The following is an 18,518-nucleotide window of genomic DNA, read 5'->3' as shown; positions in this document are numbered from 1 at the left end:
TATTTACAGTGTAAGCCTCCCATTCTTTCAGCAAAGGTTTTATTTAAACATGACACAAACACATCACATCAGATCTTGTGGAGACTGTTTGCGAAACACATAACACTGATGCAGATAGTACGCTCCACATCCTTACAACCCCGTCAGCTGGGAGTCAGAGCAATAAGCCACTAAAACGTCTCTCGGCTTAAAGAACCAAGGAGCATTTCAAGGTTGCCAAGATGGCACAAACGCTGGAAAAAAGGCTGCACTTGCGATGTGTAGATCTGTTTTCAACATTTGCAGCAATGATAAATATGGTTTAACTATTAGAAATATTAATATATAAACACTTCTGTCTAGCAAATACCATGTGACTGACGTCAACTAGTCGACAGATTTAAGTGTTTTCATATAACTTACCATGACAGCGGCTCATTTTTCCAGTTAGTATTATTATTAAATATTCGGTTTTTGTAACACTGAACTACACATTTAAAATTTAAATACAATCGTGCAGAAAATATGAAAATCTACACATTTGGCAAGCCATGAAAACATTTTTGCTTCATAATTGCAATTTATTGGCCGTCAAAATGACGATACTGTCACACAAACTTACAGACAATAGGAAGTGGACATAACTGTCCTGACATCATCTTTTAGTCTATGAACTACCATTTTAAAAGCTCAGCATGTGATTATGTGTTTCTTCTCCCATTTTTGTCATGAGAAAGGCTGAAAAGCTTTGTCTTTGCAGAAAACCAAACCATGCTCTAAATAATATCTACTAGTAACAGTAATATCTACTGAAGGTCTGGTTTCCACCGTGTTGACCTATATCGCTCATGATAAGTATCTGCTGATGGGTCAGCCCTAAAGGGACATGACCTACACAAAGACTAAAGAAAAAAAGATATCACTAGCCGCCAGTCTCTTTCCCAGGCCATACCATCATGCAGGTTTTGCTGGATAAGGTAATGTACATTGAGTGAAAGCATGTGATATGCAGAGATAATGGACTTTGTGACGTCAACAATGAAGCGGTTCACAAGCGTCTTGCCTACATGCGCGTCGAATCCAGCAATTTTCGGTCACAAAGGACGTAGTTCTCTACTAATTTATTTGTTTACACAAGCATGCCTAAATGATGAAACTCCACTGGTTCAATTCCTACTGTTCAATGAAGCTTTTTTCAGCTGCAACAACATTTATCCTTTTTGCACCAGTTTGACGCTGAAGCAACAATACACTTATGCAACAATACTCAAGAGTTTCCACACAATCCAGCTGCACACTGCAATTTAACATGATCTGAATCCTATCACCTCATACCAAACATGCCCTGTGCCTTTTCTTTTCTTTTTTGGAAAGCACATCAAAGAGAAAGACCAAGTAGATGTGTAGGGTCTTTGAAGATTACTGCGAATAATAATTCTAATAATAACTTATTACTTCATTACTTGATAAATTACTGCTTCCAGCATTATTCAGGTTATAAAGTTTCCAGTTATAAAGGCTTTTTTTTTGTATCGGTATAAATTCTACACAGCAAGTTCAAATAATGTCATTATTGTAGTCAGTCAAGCTAAATGTTTGGCTTTCAAAAGTCCACGACTGAAGTGTTTGCAATGATACGTGTAAATAGGCGAAGCAACCGCAGCGCCTGTACCTTTGGTCTAAGAAACTGGCGTTCCAACAAGCCGTTGAGGAAAGTTGAATTATGACGTCACTGTAAGCAAAGGAGGGGAAAAAAAACCAACACATTATATTTAACAAAGTTAACCGAGGAAAGAGTACAGAAGCACACATAGTTAAAATGAAACATTTGGACAACTGTCTTACTTTGTGACACTGGAGTCTGTGTTGTACATGAGTTTGAGCCTCCATGAATTGAGGCGGTCATAGTTGATCGGGGTGAGGCTTTTATTGACATTAATGACTCTGAAGTCTTCTGCGAGGCAAGAACACTGTAGAGGTGAAGACAAACAGAGGAAACACAAGCTCACCATCTGAGAAAAACAGCAGACAGCCAATACTGGCACTTTTAATTCAGTTGAGTCTGGGTTGTCTCTAATTTTCTCAGAGAAATTAAAATAAATAAGCTTTCCTGCAGGGTTCATGACTTAGTCGAGTCCTTCACGTCTTTATCAGTGAACTTCCTGACCATTTATTTAAAGGCTGTCCTCAACAAAGCTTCAAGAATAGATCCTGCACGTAAACTAGTAAAAGATTAGACGTTACTGCCACCCTGTGGTCAAAACACAACTACCGGTAGTATTTATCATTAATTGGGGTTTAAATTGCAGATTTATAAATGTGTGTTTTCAGAAATATGTAGAATATTTCACAGCAGCTTTATTCACTTCTTAAAGAGAAAAAAATATTAATGTTTAGGCATGAGATAAGGGAATATGTCATACTTGCAAGAATGTGTAAAGATAAATCATAAACAAAATCTGATTGTACTGGCAGTATCTTAAGTGTCTTGATTTAAGCCATTTTTTTTTCTTCTATGTCATCAAATGCAACAAAATATGAAGATGAACAGATGTGAAATAATTTAGGTTACAAGCTTGAGCAAGAGGCTTTTTAAAATATGAACTCACATACCTGCTCATTGGAATACAGTAAGAAGCTGTGGTCTCCTCCACACATTACTTTGATCACCGTATAGTCCTTTAATTCTGATTTAAAAACAACAAAAAAGAAAAAAGAGAATCTGATTATATGAAAAGAGGGAAACAAACTTCAGGTCATGGTAATTATCTAGAATTGTTTTACACTCGTCTTTGTTTTGTACAATTAGACAAATCAGAGCGCATATGTATTATACTAGCACTGATGTTAGTTGCTGATGAATTATAAAGAATAAGATAATACATAAGCAACAAACAATGACTGGTGGCTTAAAATCTAAGCTGGAGTGTCTCTGGAGTTGTTATCCAATGAACTCAAAGATGCTCCTGTGACTCACACCCTCCAGATGACCCGTGAGCAAACACTGTCACATTGTGAGCAGCTTTCCTTGTATATCCTGTGTAAGGATGTGCTGCATAAAAGGAGACAGCTTTCTTTCTTAAAAGCAACCAGCTTTTTAAGCCTGTACAGATTTATGTTTGAACCACCCACATCAAATCAACAGTGAAGTAAAGGAGCCTGATGATTGCATTACTGTTTCAGAAACTGCTTCGCAGGGTTGTTACCTGATGTGAACACCAATCTGCTGATTGAAAAACACGACGAGTAACTCTCAGGACATAACAGAAAGTCTTCTGCTCACCTCTCCTCTGCTGATTTTCAATCAGGAAGCTGGTCTTGACAGGATAAGGGCTTCGGGAATCCCCCAGAATTCCCGTACCCAGCTGGCCGTGGCTGTTGCACCCAAAGGCATACACGATGCCGGAGGATGGCACAAACGCCAACGTGTGATCCCTGGAAAAAGGAAAAGCAAGATTTAGCATGCAGAGCTTTACAAACTCTACAAAAGGAGTTAACAGTTTATCAGATATTCATCGTTTCTAAATTAGTCTCCACGGTTATCAAGAACAAATACGCAATCTCCAAGAAAATAACCCAGATTTTTAGAATTATTATACAAGGCTTCAAATTGCGGAGATCAGCCCCACCGCGACCCGATTAATTGGATTTGAACGGGAGAAAATGAAAGGATTATGAGGAAAAAATACAATAAGTGCAGTGAGACAAATTGTGACTGGCGGGTATTTCACTGCACATTTATTTGATTTATACAATGGTGAAAAAATTGGCAAAATAAATGAAAAACTGCGAAGACACATTGTTCGGTATTATTCGGTATTCGGCCAAGTGTTTATATTATTATCGGTTTCGGCAACAAATTTTCATTTCGGTGCATCACTAGTGTACAGACCTCAACTCTTGATTGCGACAGTGGTTGGGTCATTACAAGTAATATCTCCAGCCTGAGATGGAGCTGGCAGGAAAAATACGAACATTTCTCTGTTTGGGAGTATTTTTGTCATTTCTGCTAGCAAGGTATGTATATAGTAAGTAACTGTAAATTACTAGTCACCTCCCTGTAAATGTATCTGACCAAAATGACTATGTTATAATCACGTAATCTTTTTCTTATCTACCCATTTCTTTTATTCTAATTTTTTGTTTTATTCCCAAAGTAAAATGTCTGTTCCAAAAACTTGGATACAGCAACACTTAAACTGTGCGGATGCACTACCTTTGAAAGAGTGGTGAAAGAGTGTTTTCCAATTCAGGTAAAAGACCATCTTATGGAAGTCTGTTTAGTACTAAACCCGTTGAAAAATTATTTCTGAACAAAAATTCTTAAAACAAAAGCAAACAAAAAAAAGATTTCCTTATGTCACAAAAAACCTCCATAGTCTCACAACCCAGCACAGTCACAATCCTCAACCTGTTTTGTTTTTCCACATTCCCTTTCTCATTGTGACTTCAAAAAGTTGAGGTTTCAATCTCTGAAAATATGAACTGCTTCAATATAGGTACATCATTTACACACACATACACACACTGAGCCGCCAATAACCTTTGCCCTCAGCTGAACCATTTTGGTGGAAAGCTTCAGTGCGTCATCTGCCCATCACTAGTTTTAACTGGTCTTTTTTTAGAGGGGGATATTTGTGATTGGATTCAAGGGAAAAGTAGATGAAAGAGATGGAGACTGAACAAAGATCCCAGGCTGGATCAAAATAATTTCATTGCTGGTGATCAAACACTTATGATCATGCCAGGTGCAGACTGTGTGTCCAGGAAAAAGAAAAGACTTTCAGTTTAAGGTTTAGCAACAATAATTACACATGGCTCTGTGGGAAATGTTCAAACATTTAACAATGTTCTGAACAAAGACAATGTTGTGCAAAATTATTAATGTTTAAAAGGTTATAATGCTTCTCTCGTCAATGTCAATGTAAAAGAAAGAAAGGGCCTCAACATGCTTCAGTAAATGGCTAATAAACATAATACTGCCACTACCGTAGACTCCGACTAGACGGAAAAAAATATCAGTCACATCAATAGCCTCATGCCCTGTAGTTATCAAGAGTCTGCTAAGGAAGAGATAGCCTAGGGAAGAAAAGAAAAAGATAGCTGATGATTCCCTACTGTGCTTTGTAGCCTATAAATCTCCTTGTACAGTCCTCAATCATCAACATAATGTACAAAAAAATGACTAGATTGTCTGTGTTAGCTTGCAGGTTCTATGTCAGTGTGAACATAACTAAGGGCTGAAGTAAGAAGCATTTTTGATTATTGAAAGTTAGAAAAATGTAGGCTTATACATTTCTGCCAATCTGTTCCACTGGATTATAACAGATTATCATGGAGCTGATCATGTCTAAAAGGTTTTATATACAGTACTAGGAAAAATACAGTAAATACAACATCAACTGAATAAAAACATATGCTATATTACATGTCATCAATATTCAGAGAACAAAACTAAGCTAAAATGCAAAAGCTGCGTTTCAAAATCTAATTCCATCCCCAACTCCTTTCAAAAGAAAAAGGAGGATAAATAATAGCAGCGCTGCCAATGAAACACACTTGATTAATTAATCATCAGAGAACTGTGACCATTTCTACTGGCTAGCTGTGTCACTTTGCAGGACTTCAGAATCCAGGTCTTTGTTACCAAAGCTACGCAGAGGAAAGACATCAGCAAAGAACTTAGAGACGCGACTGCACTTTTTATCGATATAAAACGTTATTAGGCCATGTCCAGTCAATTTGAGATCTTATTCAGAATTTGGAAATTTTTTTTTTCTCAGGCGGGGACATCCACAGAAAGAGTGAGGAGAAAAATAAGTTAACAAAAAGGTTAAATTTCAGACTCTATAGAGGTTTCTCTAAAACAAAGTGGTTCAACTCAGGTTTGAAAAGCATAATCTGAACAGACCAAAGAACTTCTGGAACCACTGTGGTAAAGTCTGGCCACAATGCACTGCACTGTTTTGCAAAAAGAATACAGCAGATCAGCATAAACACCTTACACCATGTGTCAAGCATGAAGCCAGAGAGGTGATGATTTTAACTTATTTTTCATCCAAGAGACCATGGCAGCTCGGGGTCATTGAATCGACCAAAACAGACGAGTCAGATGTGAGGCCATCTGTCCATCAGCTAATAACTGATCAAAACTGGGTGATAACAACTCTCTAAAATGCAGAAGACTGGTCCTTCAATCTCAACCAGCAACTGACTTCAGTGTCACGTTAACCTGCTTGATGAGATGTCACCAGCTTCATTTCAGAGTGGGAAAGTTGCATTCACCAAATACATCCAATACAATGATGTTATTACGGTACTCACTTAAGCACCTCTTGTGAACAATGTTACAGATCTTGCCAATATCTTCCTGTAATCACTATAAACTAACTGAAAGTGACAAGTGACAAGTGACGAGTGACGATGCCTCTGACGCACTCTAAAAATGGCATGAATTAAAATCAGAAAACGGATGCACTGGAGATAGCCTCGCCAAAAATATTTTGCATTGAACTGGAGGACGAATGGTTAACGTTATTACACCATTCATTGATGCCGACTAAAATCACCTAAAACAGATCACAACACAGTTTAGCGACATCTGACTTACTCTGCAACTTACGGTAATGTCAAATTAGACAGCATATTACATCAGAGAAAGCTTCCTTTGAAACTAGCGCTTTTGTCTTCTGAAGTAACATTACATAGCATAAATACATAATATGCCTTCCTTCCACCACGTAAGGAAAGAGCAGCAATGACCTTCACCAAAGACGGTATGACAATGGCGCAGCGTGCCTGTGTTGTTGTTCACCAGAGGTTATATTTAGCTCATTGTTATACCTGCTAACTACCAGATGCAACATTATGTCTTTAGAGGGAAAACCTTACAAGGTTATACTGTCTTTATCACATGACTGTACATGTGTACCTGAAAACCTCCTACGCTGTTTTAGACACAGTACCTTCCACACGCAATCTGAGACACCTCAGTACCCATGAGCTCCATAACTCGTCTTGGTAAAAGTTCACTGTTGGTGGAGCCATGACCCAGCTGGCCCCAAGAGCCATCGCCAAACGTGAACATGCCTCCATCCTGTCAAAGAGACAAAACAGAATCTTTTAATTTCATTTTTTGTGCTTTGGGTTCCTGTTGTTTTCAAATACATGAACAAAGAGCAAATAATAGAGATGGACATTTGCATTCCCCTTCACTTGGTCAAATAAATGAATATACTCGTAAAGCGGGTGAGGAATTAAGATTAAGAAGGCTTTGGCACAGTAGTTCTTATTTCTATCCATGCAATAATGGGTTGAATGTAGAACCTATTGTTAAAAAGGCAAAGATCTTTTAATAAATAAGTAAAATTACATAACTATGACTGACAATTATCTGATAGCTGACTATTCACAACGTAACCAAACTGGACTATTTGGGTCATGGATGTTTCCCTTGAAGAAAAGCAGAATCATATATAATGACATGTAAACCTGGAGAGAGTTGAGCAATATTTCCCACCTTTGTGAGGGCTGCTGTATGTTCATCTCCGCAGCTGATGTGAACAACTTTCTGAGATCTCAAAAATTTGATGTGGCATGGTACAGCCCGATCTGTAGCAGAAATAAGAGTTAGGCCAATACACACTGTTGCATCCTCCTGTTAGATCCAAGTATTTACTCAAATGAGGGGGACTTAACAGAAAAGACTGGCGCTTCTGCATTTTAGCAGAGCATCAAAGTGTTAAACCGTGTCAAGTTAAGAGAATATGGATGGATTAAAAAAAAAACTGAGAACTTGTATCAAATATCTTTTCAACCACAACTGGATAACATGACCATCTACGGTATAAATTAAAGAGTATCTTCTTTTTGCTATGTCATAGTTATTTAAAGGTTGGCAAATTATTCTGCTTTTGTTTCAGAAACTTGAGTATAATATACCACTCTCAAACCTGTTTGTATATTCTTCATACATGAACACATGCTGTTACAAGAAACACTAGCATTTTTCGTTTAGTTTTTTCTGTTTTTAAATGGCACAATATTCCTAAACGGCTTATTACTCACCTTGTTTATCATTAAGACCCAGCTGTCCAGCTCTGTTTTTCCCCCAGCCAAACACAGCTCCAGACAAGGAGAGCGCAAAACTGTGGTCTCCCCCAGCAGTGACCTGTGCCAACGGGATTCCTGCCAGCGATTTCAGAGGACAGGGAGACAACTTGCTGGGCTCTCCTTTTCCCAAACCAAGCTGGCCATTGGTGTTCTGGCCCCACGTGAACAGCTGACCATCTGCAAAGGACGCATAGAAAATGTATGCATCAATGAAGCTACACCGGTAACTGCTTCGGGGAATAATTGTGTTTTAAGAATTATTTGGATCTTGTACTCATTGGTGTATGCTCAATGTTATGGCTCTTGCAATACTAGCCAAAGCTCAATAACACTAAAACTGTTTTTATGGGCAGCTGCTGTGTGTTGTCACTTCAGCACTGCTGTCTCACACCGACAAGTTACCCAGTTGAAATACCAGCTGGAGTCTTTCTATGTGGGGTTTGTATTTTTCTCCCAGTGTGTGCATGGATGGATGGATGGATGGATGGATGGATGGATGGATGGATGGATGGATGGATGGATGGATGGATGGATGGATGGATGGATGGATGGATGGATGGATGGATGGATGGATGGATGGATGGATCCTTACTGTACATGTTACTTAGACTTTATCAGCTCAAGTAAAACAGTACTAATGTGTTCTGAAAAGACGGTGGGGTTAGGGTTAGGTCTTTCACACCTCTGGAAAGTGCGATGCAGTGCTGGTTTCCACACATTACTTGGGAGATGGTGTGGTCACACAGTCTTTTAACCAACCTGGGAAATACAAGAAAAACACTCATCAGGACAAAATTAAACACAAAAGACATATTGATGCAAAAGGCTAAAATGAAATACCACACATTACAGAAATATTGGGACAGTGGTATGTTTAACAGTCTAATAAATTACCCAATAAGATAAATTGAGGAGATCAATTTCTGCAATTTTAACACTTTTTTTTTTCTACTGTTGTTGGAAGAATTTCATTTGTCATACAGGTCAGGATCTATTTTTACTTTACAGGTCACAGGTGAAAACTGTGGTAAAGCCAGTTCAGCTGCATAACTCTTTCTACAGAATCAAACTGAGCTAATGGACACAAGTAGCTACACAATCACCTTGGCACTCGAACAGCCACCTCCGCAGTCCCGAGGCCGAGCTGTCCTCCGTCACCAGCCCCCCACGCAAACACTTGACCCTGCTCATTCACCGCCATCGAATGGGCCCGACCGCACGACACCCTTGTTATCTTCTGCGTATCCAGAGCCCCCACCAGCTCTGCGAAGACAAGAGGAACTTAATCAGACTATAACGGAGGTAAAGATTAAACTACAGCCTTGATTTAAAAGTAAAGGAACTGCATGCTGTTTAATTCAGAGACTTTTATTTTCAAGCTATGTTTGTGTTTGGCATGAATTAATCTCAGACAGTTCTTAATCAAAAGTAAACATTCAAGTTAAATCGTACCAGCCTTTTGCTTTTATGCAATACTGGTACAGTTTCCCAATATTGTCAATGTCATTTTGTGACATGTTCTGGTAGAGGCTATTCATAGCACCTTTACAGACCCAACCCATGTCATTTAGTTAAGCTGCCCTTTCAAAATCATAAAATGTTTTAGAAAGACCAACACTAAGATGAACAAGAAAGAAAAAAAGTTATATCCTCCAATGAGCAAAAATACAAGACATTAGTTAATGAGTGTTGGATATAATATGCATTAAGCAAAAACTCCCTTCTATCTTTTCATCAGCACTGGAAAGTGAGGTAAAAGTATAAGTGAAGAGGAAACGCAGACAAGATGATCAGAAACGATGCCGTTGGTGAACCACCTTCCTGTGTGTGTCTTCTACTATAGATATGCAACGGAGATGCACCAATGCATTTGAAGAATCATAAATACATCATACCCTTATTTTTTTTTGTATGAAAATACCTTTTATGTATTTGCTCAAGTTATTATAAGTCATTGTTTTTGCAGGCTCACCCACACAAACTAGGAATAGCTATGAATCAGGGGGTAGAGTAGGTTGGCAGTATGATCCACCACCTCACCACTTCCTGAAGTTTCCTTGGGTGAGAACATTGCTCTCGACATGCTCACTGGTGTGTGAATGAAGAATAAAAGTACAATTGTAAATCCTGTAAATAGAGTGCATAAAGTGTATATAATAAGAATTGTTAAATGTGCATTAGTGTTAACAGAAGAATAAAAGGTAAAACCTAGAAAAAGTTATAGAAACACTATGTAAGTGTGGACCATTTACCATAACCAACCTCTACTAATACAGACCCGTAGTGTCTACTTTCTGCTACTTACATGTTCTTTTATTTGACTAAAATGCATATCGTCAATGTCAAATTCATGTTACAAGGTGTCTGTGTATGTACTGCAGATCTGTGCAGTTCATGTAAAAAGATAACAGCAGCTGGACTTGCTGGGACCTGCTAAAGGCATTTTATCGCACATTCAGAAATACCTTAAAGTCTCTGACAAAAACAACAAATCCCACTGCAATGTAGTTTAAATGTATGTATTTCTGTTCATTCAATCCATTGGGCCTATGAGATTTAATACAAAAGGCTTAGAAATGAAGCCACAATAATAAAACTGTTAGTCAAACAGAACCATTTTTTTTTTTTAAATCAGGCCACCAATCCAGTCAGTGCCAGCATTTTCATCCACAATCAAAAACATGCTTGTGAATTTCCCACACCCATCCTAACACCCTGTAAACACTAACTAGATGTTGCTAAAATTGTTGTCTATACTCAAAGCTTACCTGGGGAGGTCCCAGCTTTATCGTGACCCAGTTGTCCACAGCTGTTAGAGCCACAGGTGTACACACTTCCATCATGCAGCAGGATGAGTGTGTGTTGCCCTCCACATGCGAGCTCTGTCAGTCCTCTCCCAATGAACAAATGACACCTCCTTGGCTCAAATATTGGGTTCCTCTCCACACCGATACCCAACTGCCCATCTCTGGAGTTCCCCCAGCCCAGCATGGTGGTGAAGGGATAGGAAATGAGCACCGCTATGAAGAGGAGAAGCGAGAGAGATGGCCGGATGACAGAAGACAATAATCTTCAAGCCTGAGAGCAAGCCCGTTTTCGTCTCTTCATGTAAATTCCAATCCTGGAAGAAACAAAAGCAAGAGGACTAAGTCATTATCTTTATTAGGAAATCACCCCATTGTGCTCAATGTGTGAATCCTGACATTTTTCAGTAATAAAGTAGAGATTGGATTTAGAGGTGGTTGTGGCTAGAATGATGTAAGCACGGTGACAGTGGAACAGACAGTGTGTTTAAATAAACACTGGCAGTGTAATCCTGGCTTAGGCTGCTCCAAGCAGTCCCGCCTTAATGTCCATCTACTTACAGTACAAACATGCGACTGAGTTATCAGAAAATAATAATAAAATAAACACAACAAGAAAATTATTTTAAATCACAAACTGTCCCATATAGTTCGCATTATAGTATAATTACTGGTCTTAAAGCAGACATCAATGAACATTGTCATTGCCCAGTCATCTGATTGGATTTATCACAAAAACAAAACAAAATTATGAAACTAAGAATTTTCTTCCCATTTAATTTCTCTTCCCACATTGTTGTCCAAATTAAGCACCCCACTGTGGCTGTGATTAAATGTCACTAACTGTTTATTTTGAGGCGTTTAACTTCTAATATTCAACTGACGGCAGCCGAGCATCTGCTGACATTCACTCGAATGGTTTAGTTGCACAGCAAATGCCACAGTATCACCGTGGGCACACTGTGGGCAAAAATATGTCAAATGGAAAAATGTGGGTTCAGTAATTTGAACGATATAATTTATCAGATTTACAAGATGGTGGTGGAGGTAAAGGCAGATTAAAGTGGCATAAAATTAATATGAAAAAAAATCCAGGATTTCTCATATAATAATCATGAGCTATAATTAAAGGAGCTTGAGGCAGGATTTATGAAAAAAAATGCGTATACGTTTTAAGTTTTCTAGTAATAATGTCAGATGAAGCGTTCCAAACCAAAACGAATGAGCCCTCTAGTGTATCTCTCCGTTGCCTTGAAAAGACTGTGTGCTGCAAAATGTGCTGCAATTCTGGGCCCGAATTTCCCGCGCTGTCCTGCGGATGTGACGTCACATGACGCTGCATGCGCGTTCTCCCCGTTCTCCTGTGCCGGCTTCGCTGTTGGCCTCAAGCTCCTTTAATAATCCCCAACTAGAGTCAATTAAATAATTTGATAAAAAAAAAATGTAAATTTATGCAAAATGTGCCTGAAACTAGCATCAACGAATTAAGCTACACGAGTAATTCTGCAATAGGTGATCAATTAAAAAAATAAAATTATAGTCATGTCAAAAGTGATTCAACCGCAGAAGTAGTATCGGCATCCAAGAACCATGTGTGTATTGACTTTAAAAATAAAATGATTTAAGACAAATTTCTAGTATTTCAAATATCTCAGATTTAAAATTAGATATCAAAATTGATATACCTAGAAAAAATGTATATTTTATATATTTTGAATATGACTTTGCATTTTTTGATTCAGTGGTTACAAATGCACTATACAGGACTGTCTCAGAAAATTTTCTGTAATGCAATTAAAAAAACAAAAATGTCATACATTCTGGATTCATTACAAATCAACTGAAATATTGCAAGCCTTTTATTATTTTAATACTGCGGATCATGGCTTACAGCTTAAAGCAGCACAATGTAACTTTCAGCTTTTGTTGAGTTTGGCGGCTCCTTTGGACAAAGGCGGTAGTGCTTTACCAGTAGTGTGGCAGGGTTCCTACCATCCACCTCCAAGTTACATAGTGCCAGTGAAGGCGATACAGACCCCTCAGACCATGACAGAGGTGTCATTAAACCTGTTGTAAGTTGATGTACCATCACAAGGACTCTGGAAATATTAGATTAAGGTGGAAAAGTTACATAGTACTGCTTTAAGAAAACTCAAATATCCTATCTCAAAAAATTAGAATATTCTGGGAATCTTAATCTTAAACTGTAAGCCATAATCAGCAATATTAAAATAATAAAAGGCTTGCAATATTTCAGTTGATTTGTAATGAATCCAGAATGTATGACATTTTTTTTTTTTTTTTTTTTTTTAAATTGCATTACAGAAAATAAAGAACTTTATCACAATATTCTAATTTTCTGAGACAGTCCTGTAAATGCCACTGCCAGGTAGAAAATGAGCTTCTAAAGCCCACACGTTAAAAACATCATAATAGGTGCAGCATATAGTTGTTATTGTGGATGTGAGTCCACGCCTTTCATGCCAGTCATGGTGACATCAAAGTCAAGTTTTGATACTCTGATGTTAGACGCCACCTTCTGCTGCCACTATTTGTATTGATGGATAACTACATGGTTAACAATATCTAAAAAGTTAATAATAAGATAGTACGAACTAAAAGTTGCCCCCACGGACACAGGAGTCATAAACTTTGCATGCAAGCTCTTGGTGTGACTGATATCCCAGATTATTGTGCAGCAAGCCCAGCAATTTGCTGTTAACACCCTTTAATGGTTGTGAATCACAAGGAAATTGAAGTTAATTATTACCTTTGTCGTGAATTGCGTTTCTGTCCGCTACGTTTAGCTCTGAGATACGAGGACTGAAATGACCCTTTATGTGGAGCCACACAAACATACACGTATACAGTCCGCAGCTGTAGTTAAATATCCGTCACGGCATTTTTTCCCCAGTTTGGGTAGGAGAAGCAAAACACACAGCTCCATGATTCACCAAAGCTATTACAGTTTACAGCTAACAGCGAGTCTTGTCGCCGACAGAAACCAGCTGGTTACCAGTGGTCGCCGGTGTTACTGGCACGGGGTAACAACACAATTGTGTGCGGTTTAATTGAAATTACGACATGGTAATTACCTTGGCAAATGCATTGTGGAATTAGACGCTCGTTTCGGTTCTGCAGCCCAGAAATCAAACCAGGAAGTGCCACTGTTGGCTACGTCACCAAACCCTGCGGGGAGCAAGGATGTGATTGGCCCGCTGTACCGGAAGTGCAGGTGTTGCGGTACATTATGTCCCCCAACGTATCCCGTTACCTGAAGCCAACCATAGACATCATATAGAACATAATGTTCTATATGATGTCTATGAAGCCAACCGTATGATATGATATAAATACTTTATTACAGGCTCAAAAGGTTCCATATAAAATACATAAAAATACATAAAAATTACAGGTCACACATTAGAATACATGCAAACATCTGTTCCAATGTTTCCATAGTCACTCTGGTGGCAGCTTATGGGGATCCAATTAAATAAACAAATAAACAAATAGTCCAGATGTGTACCTTGTATCACGTTTATACGTTTATATATATATATATATATATATATATATATATATATATATATATATATATATATATATATATATATATATATATATATATATATATATATATATATATATATATATATATATATATATATATATATATATATATATATATATATATATATATATATATATATGGACACCGGAAGTACAGGATGCCGTCAGACTGAAGAAGGAGTCCTACCGGGCTATGTTGGCCTGTGGGACTCCTGACGCAGTAGATAGGTACCGGCAGGCCAAGCGAGCCACGGCTCGGGCGATCCTGGAGGCAAAAACCCGGGTCTGGGTCTGGGAGGAGTTCGGGGAGGCCATGGAGGAAGACTTTCGGTCGGCCTCGAGGAAATTCTGGAGGACCGTTCGGCGCCTCAGAAGGGGGAAGCAGTACTTTGCCGGCACCATTTATGGTGTGGGTGGGGAGCTGTTGACTCTCGACTGAGACCAGCTCTACACCCTCCGCAGGGTGCTCGAGGGTTCATGGGAATTTGCCCAACCAGTCTACATGTGCTTTGTGGATCTGGAGAAGGCATTTGACCGTGTCCCTCGTGCCATTCAGTGGGCGGTGTTCGGTGAGTATGGAGTCCGGGGCCCTCTACTAAGGGCTGTCCGGTCTCTATATGATCGGAGCAGGAGTCTGGTTCGCATTGCCGGCAGTAAGTCAGACTTGTTCCCGGTGCATGTTGGACTCCGGCAGGGCTGCCCTTTGTCACCGGTCCTGTTCATAATTTTTATGGACAGGCTTTCTAGGCGCAGCCAGGGGCCGGAGGGGATCCGGTTTGGGAACCACAGGATTTCGTCTCTGCTTTTTGTGGATGACGTTGTCCTGTTGGCTTCATCGGACCGGGACCTTCAGCATGTGCTGGGGCGGTTTGAGGCCGAGTGCGACGCGGCCATGGTTCTCCACCGGGAAAGGATGGCGTGCCTTCTCCGGGTGGGTGGAGAAGTCCTGCCTCAGGTGGAGGAGTTCAAGTATCTCGGGGTCTTGTTCACGAGTGAGGGAACGATGGAGCGGGAGATTGACAGACGGATCGGTGCAGCGTCCGCAGTTATGCGGTCGATGTACCGGACCGTCGTGGTGAAGAGGGAGCTGAGTCGAAAGGCGAAGCTCTCGATTTACCGGTCAATCTACGCCCCTACCCTCACCTATGGTCATGAACTTTGGGTAATGACAGAAAGGACAAGATCGCGGATACAAGCGGCCGAGATGAGTTTCCTCTGCAGGGTGGCTGGACGCTCCCTTAGAGATAGGGTGAGGAGTTCGGTCACCCGGGAGGAGCTCGGAGTCGAGCCGCTACTCCTCCACATTGAGAGGAGTCAGCTGAGGTGGCTTGGGCATCTGTACTGGATCCTCCTGGATCCTCCCTAGGGAGGTGTTCCAGGCATGTCCCACCGGGAGGAGACCCCGGGGAAGACCCAGGACACGCTGGAGAGACTATGTCTCTCGGCTGGCCTGGGAACGCCTCGGACTCCCCTCGGAGGAGCTGGAGAAAGTGTCTGGGGTGAGGGAAGTCTGGGCATCCCTGCTGAGGCTCCTGCCCCCGCAACCCGGGAACGGATAAGCGGCGGACAATGGATGGATGGATGGATGGATGTATATGTATATATATATATATATATATATATATATAGAGAGAGAGAGAGAGAGAGAGAGAGAGAGAGAGAGAGAGAGAGAGAGAGAGAGAGAGAGAGAGATACACATATATATATGTGTGGAAAAAACGATAACATTTTTTATCCACTGCTCTGAGTGCAGTTATTAGACAATTTTCTGACTCATGGAGTTGACACATCAATTTAAACATAAAATTCCTCAGCAGAGCATGGAAGGTGGGGACATAACAATTAACAAATAAAGTGCTTGCACTTGCCCATCTTGGAAGCTTAAGGAGGATCCTGAACGCATCATTATATGCTACCTGCAATTTCTTTAGCTTGGCAGTGGTATAATTACACCAAAGGTGAGCTGTGTAAAGAGGTGTACAATAGGCTCTGAATAGATTTACCTTAACATCAGCTGTGCACATATGGAATCTACGGGCAAGCATATGGGCCTGAGCATAGAGCTTACAGCACTGACGCTGGATGTCATCACCATCATCACAAAGATCCTCATTTATGATGTGACCCAAATACCGTACTCTCTTAACAACATCTAAGGGGCGGTAATGTACTGTAATGTTGATCATTTTTGTTGACCAAAAATTATCTCTGGAATATTTATGTTTGCCACTTTTAAAAAGGGATTTCTCAAACAACAGGAAACTGGACCATATTACACCGATCATGAAATCGCTACACTGGCTTCCAGGGAGTCAAAGGATAGAGTTTAAAATCTTACTGCTGTTCTACAAAGCACTGAATGGTCTTGGACCAAAATACATGGTTGATCTGTTAGTTCCCTATGAAGCTCCCAGACCCCTGAGGTTCATCTGGATCTGGTTTGTTGTGTGTCCCAAAAACCAGAACCAAGCAAGGTGAGGCAGCGTTCAGTTATTCTGCTCCTCACTGGTGGAACAAACTTCCTGTAGACCTGAGGTCTGCTCCAACTGTCAGCTCCTTTAAATCAGGCCTAAAAACATTACTGTTTACTGAAGCATACTCTTAAATTAAATTAAATACCTACCTGCTGTACTCTACTGCCCTTACTTTTTAACAACTTGTGCTTTTTATTATTTTACCTCTTTTCTTATCATTTTATTTCATTTTATTTGTTATTTGGTATGGAGCACTACATCTCAGTAACATTGGGCCCTACCCATTCTTTACTGAATTTTCTTTAGATATTAGGGTCATATTATGCTGAAAGATGATCCTTTGCCTCATTTTCATGTCTCTGGAAGGATAAAAGAGGTGTTCCTCAATAATCTCTATTCAGCACCACATATGACCCCCTAGAATGTATTTGTTCATTTGTGTTTCATCTTGTTGAACTGGCAATGCTGTGACATGAGTAAAATGAGATGCAGAGTTGATAAAGAGTTTTATCAGCATACAAGATACTGTAAGGTATTCAGAATCAGAATCATTCATCAATCATCATTTTATTTGGCCAAGTCAGGTCAAACAAGACAGGAAATTTGACTCGGTTATTTTCGCCCACTGTACAGTAAATAGGCAAACGACAGCTCTTATTAACATCTATACAATTTTTTTTTAAAGGTGCAGCAGTATGAGGTAGACATGGTCATTGAAAGGTGCATTGTTACAGCATATGATTGTGGTTATTATTATTACTTTTATTATTATTAGTAGTAGTAGTAGTATTGTTATGATTATTATTATTATTATTGAGAACTATAATTGAAATATATGCTATATGAACCAGGTCTTGGGCTGTGTTCTCAATTTTCATAATAATACCATCACTATGTTTATCCACACAATAAGATTATGGCATGTACAGGATTCCTCCCTTTGCAAGTTTAAATTCCAGTGGAATTCAGTACAGGAAGTAGTGAATAAATCGTCACTTTTTAAGACAGTGCCTACAGCAGAGGCAATAGAGAAAGGCTTATGTACACAGAGCTATGATGTAATTGCAAGCACAGTATTACAAAAATATGAACTGAGAACATTTATATATTTTTAATGTAATTTAAGATCATTTTTATATATTATTATTATTATTATTATTATTATTATTATTATTATTATTATTATTATTATTATTATTATTATTATTATTATTATTATTATTATTATATTATATTTTTTTTAATCATTTTTATTTTCATATCATTTTTATATATTATTATTATTATTATTATTATTATTATTATTATTATTATTATTATTATTATTATTATTATTGTTATTATTATTATTGTATTATATATATATTATATATATATATTTTTTTTTATCATTTTTATTTTCATATCATTTTTATACGCGTACCATAACTAGGCTACCCACCCACAAGGGATCTATTCCGATCTATTCTTTCTCTCAACGAGGAAATACCCAAGATGATGATGATTGGTGCACCTTCCTGTCAATCATTCCTCCATTGACCAATCAGAAGCCCTGCATTAGGGGCGTAGCCGTGGT

General features: G+C 39.0%; 1 protein-coding gene across 1 annotated transcript in view; it reads right to left on the bottom strand.

Moving 5' to 3' along the window:
* Positions 1-14,057, bottom strand: part of herc3 (HECT and RLD domain containing E3 ubiquitin protein ligase 3) — a 31,836-nt gene extending 17,779 nt beyond the window's left edge. The window contains exons 1-11 of the mRNA XM_061717999.1: positions 13,991-14,057; positions 10,860-11,212; positions 9,195-9,354; positions 8,774-8,850; positions 8,047-8,268; positions 7,499-7,590; positions 6,945-7,075; positions 3,263-3,414; positions 2,593-2,666; positions 1,825-1,949; positions 1,652-1,711 (exon numbers count right to left, since the gene is read on the bottom strand). Coding sequence (XP_061573983.1) covers positions 1,652-1,711; positions 1,825-1,949; positions 2,593-2,666; positions 3,263-3,414; positions 6,945-7,075; positions 7,499-7,590; positions 8,047-8,268; positions 8,774-8,850; positions 9,195-9,354; positions 10,860-11,082 — 1,316 coding nt within the window. The 5' untranslated portion in view covers positions 11,083-11,212; positions 13,991-14,057. The remainder of the gene's footprint in view (positions 1-1,651; positions 1,712-1,824; positions 1,950-2,592; positions 2,667-3,262; positions 3,415-6,944; positions 7,076-7,498; positions 7,591-8,046; positions 8,269-8,773; positions 8,851-9,194; positions 9,355-10,859; positions 11,213-13,990) is intronic.
* Positions 14,058-18,518: the final 4,461 nt, after the last annotated feature.

The sequence above is a fragment of the Cololabis saira genome, chromosome 1, assembly GCF_033807715.1.
Source record: "Cololabis saira isolate AMF1-May2022 chromosome 1, fColSai1.1, whole genome shotgun sequence".
Classification (NCBI taxonomy): Eukaryota; Metazoa; Chordata; class Actinopteri; order Beloniformes; family Belonidae; genus Cololabis; species Cololabis saira.
This window is presented reverse-complemented; position numbering and strand designations above follow the sequence as displayed.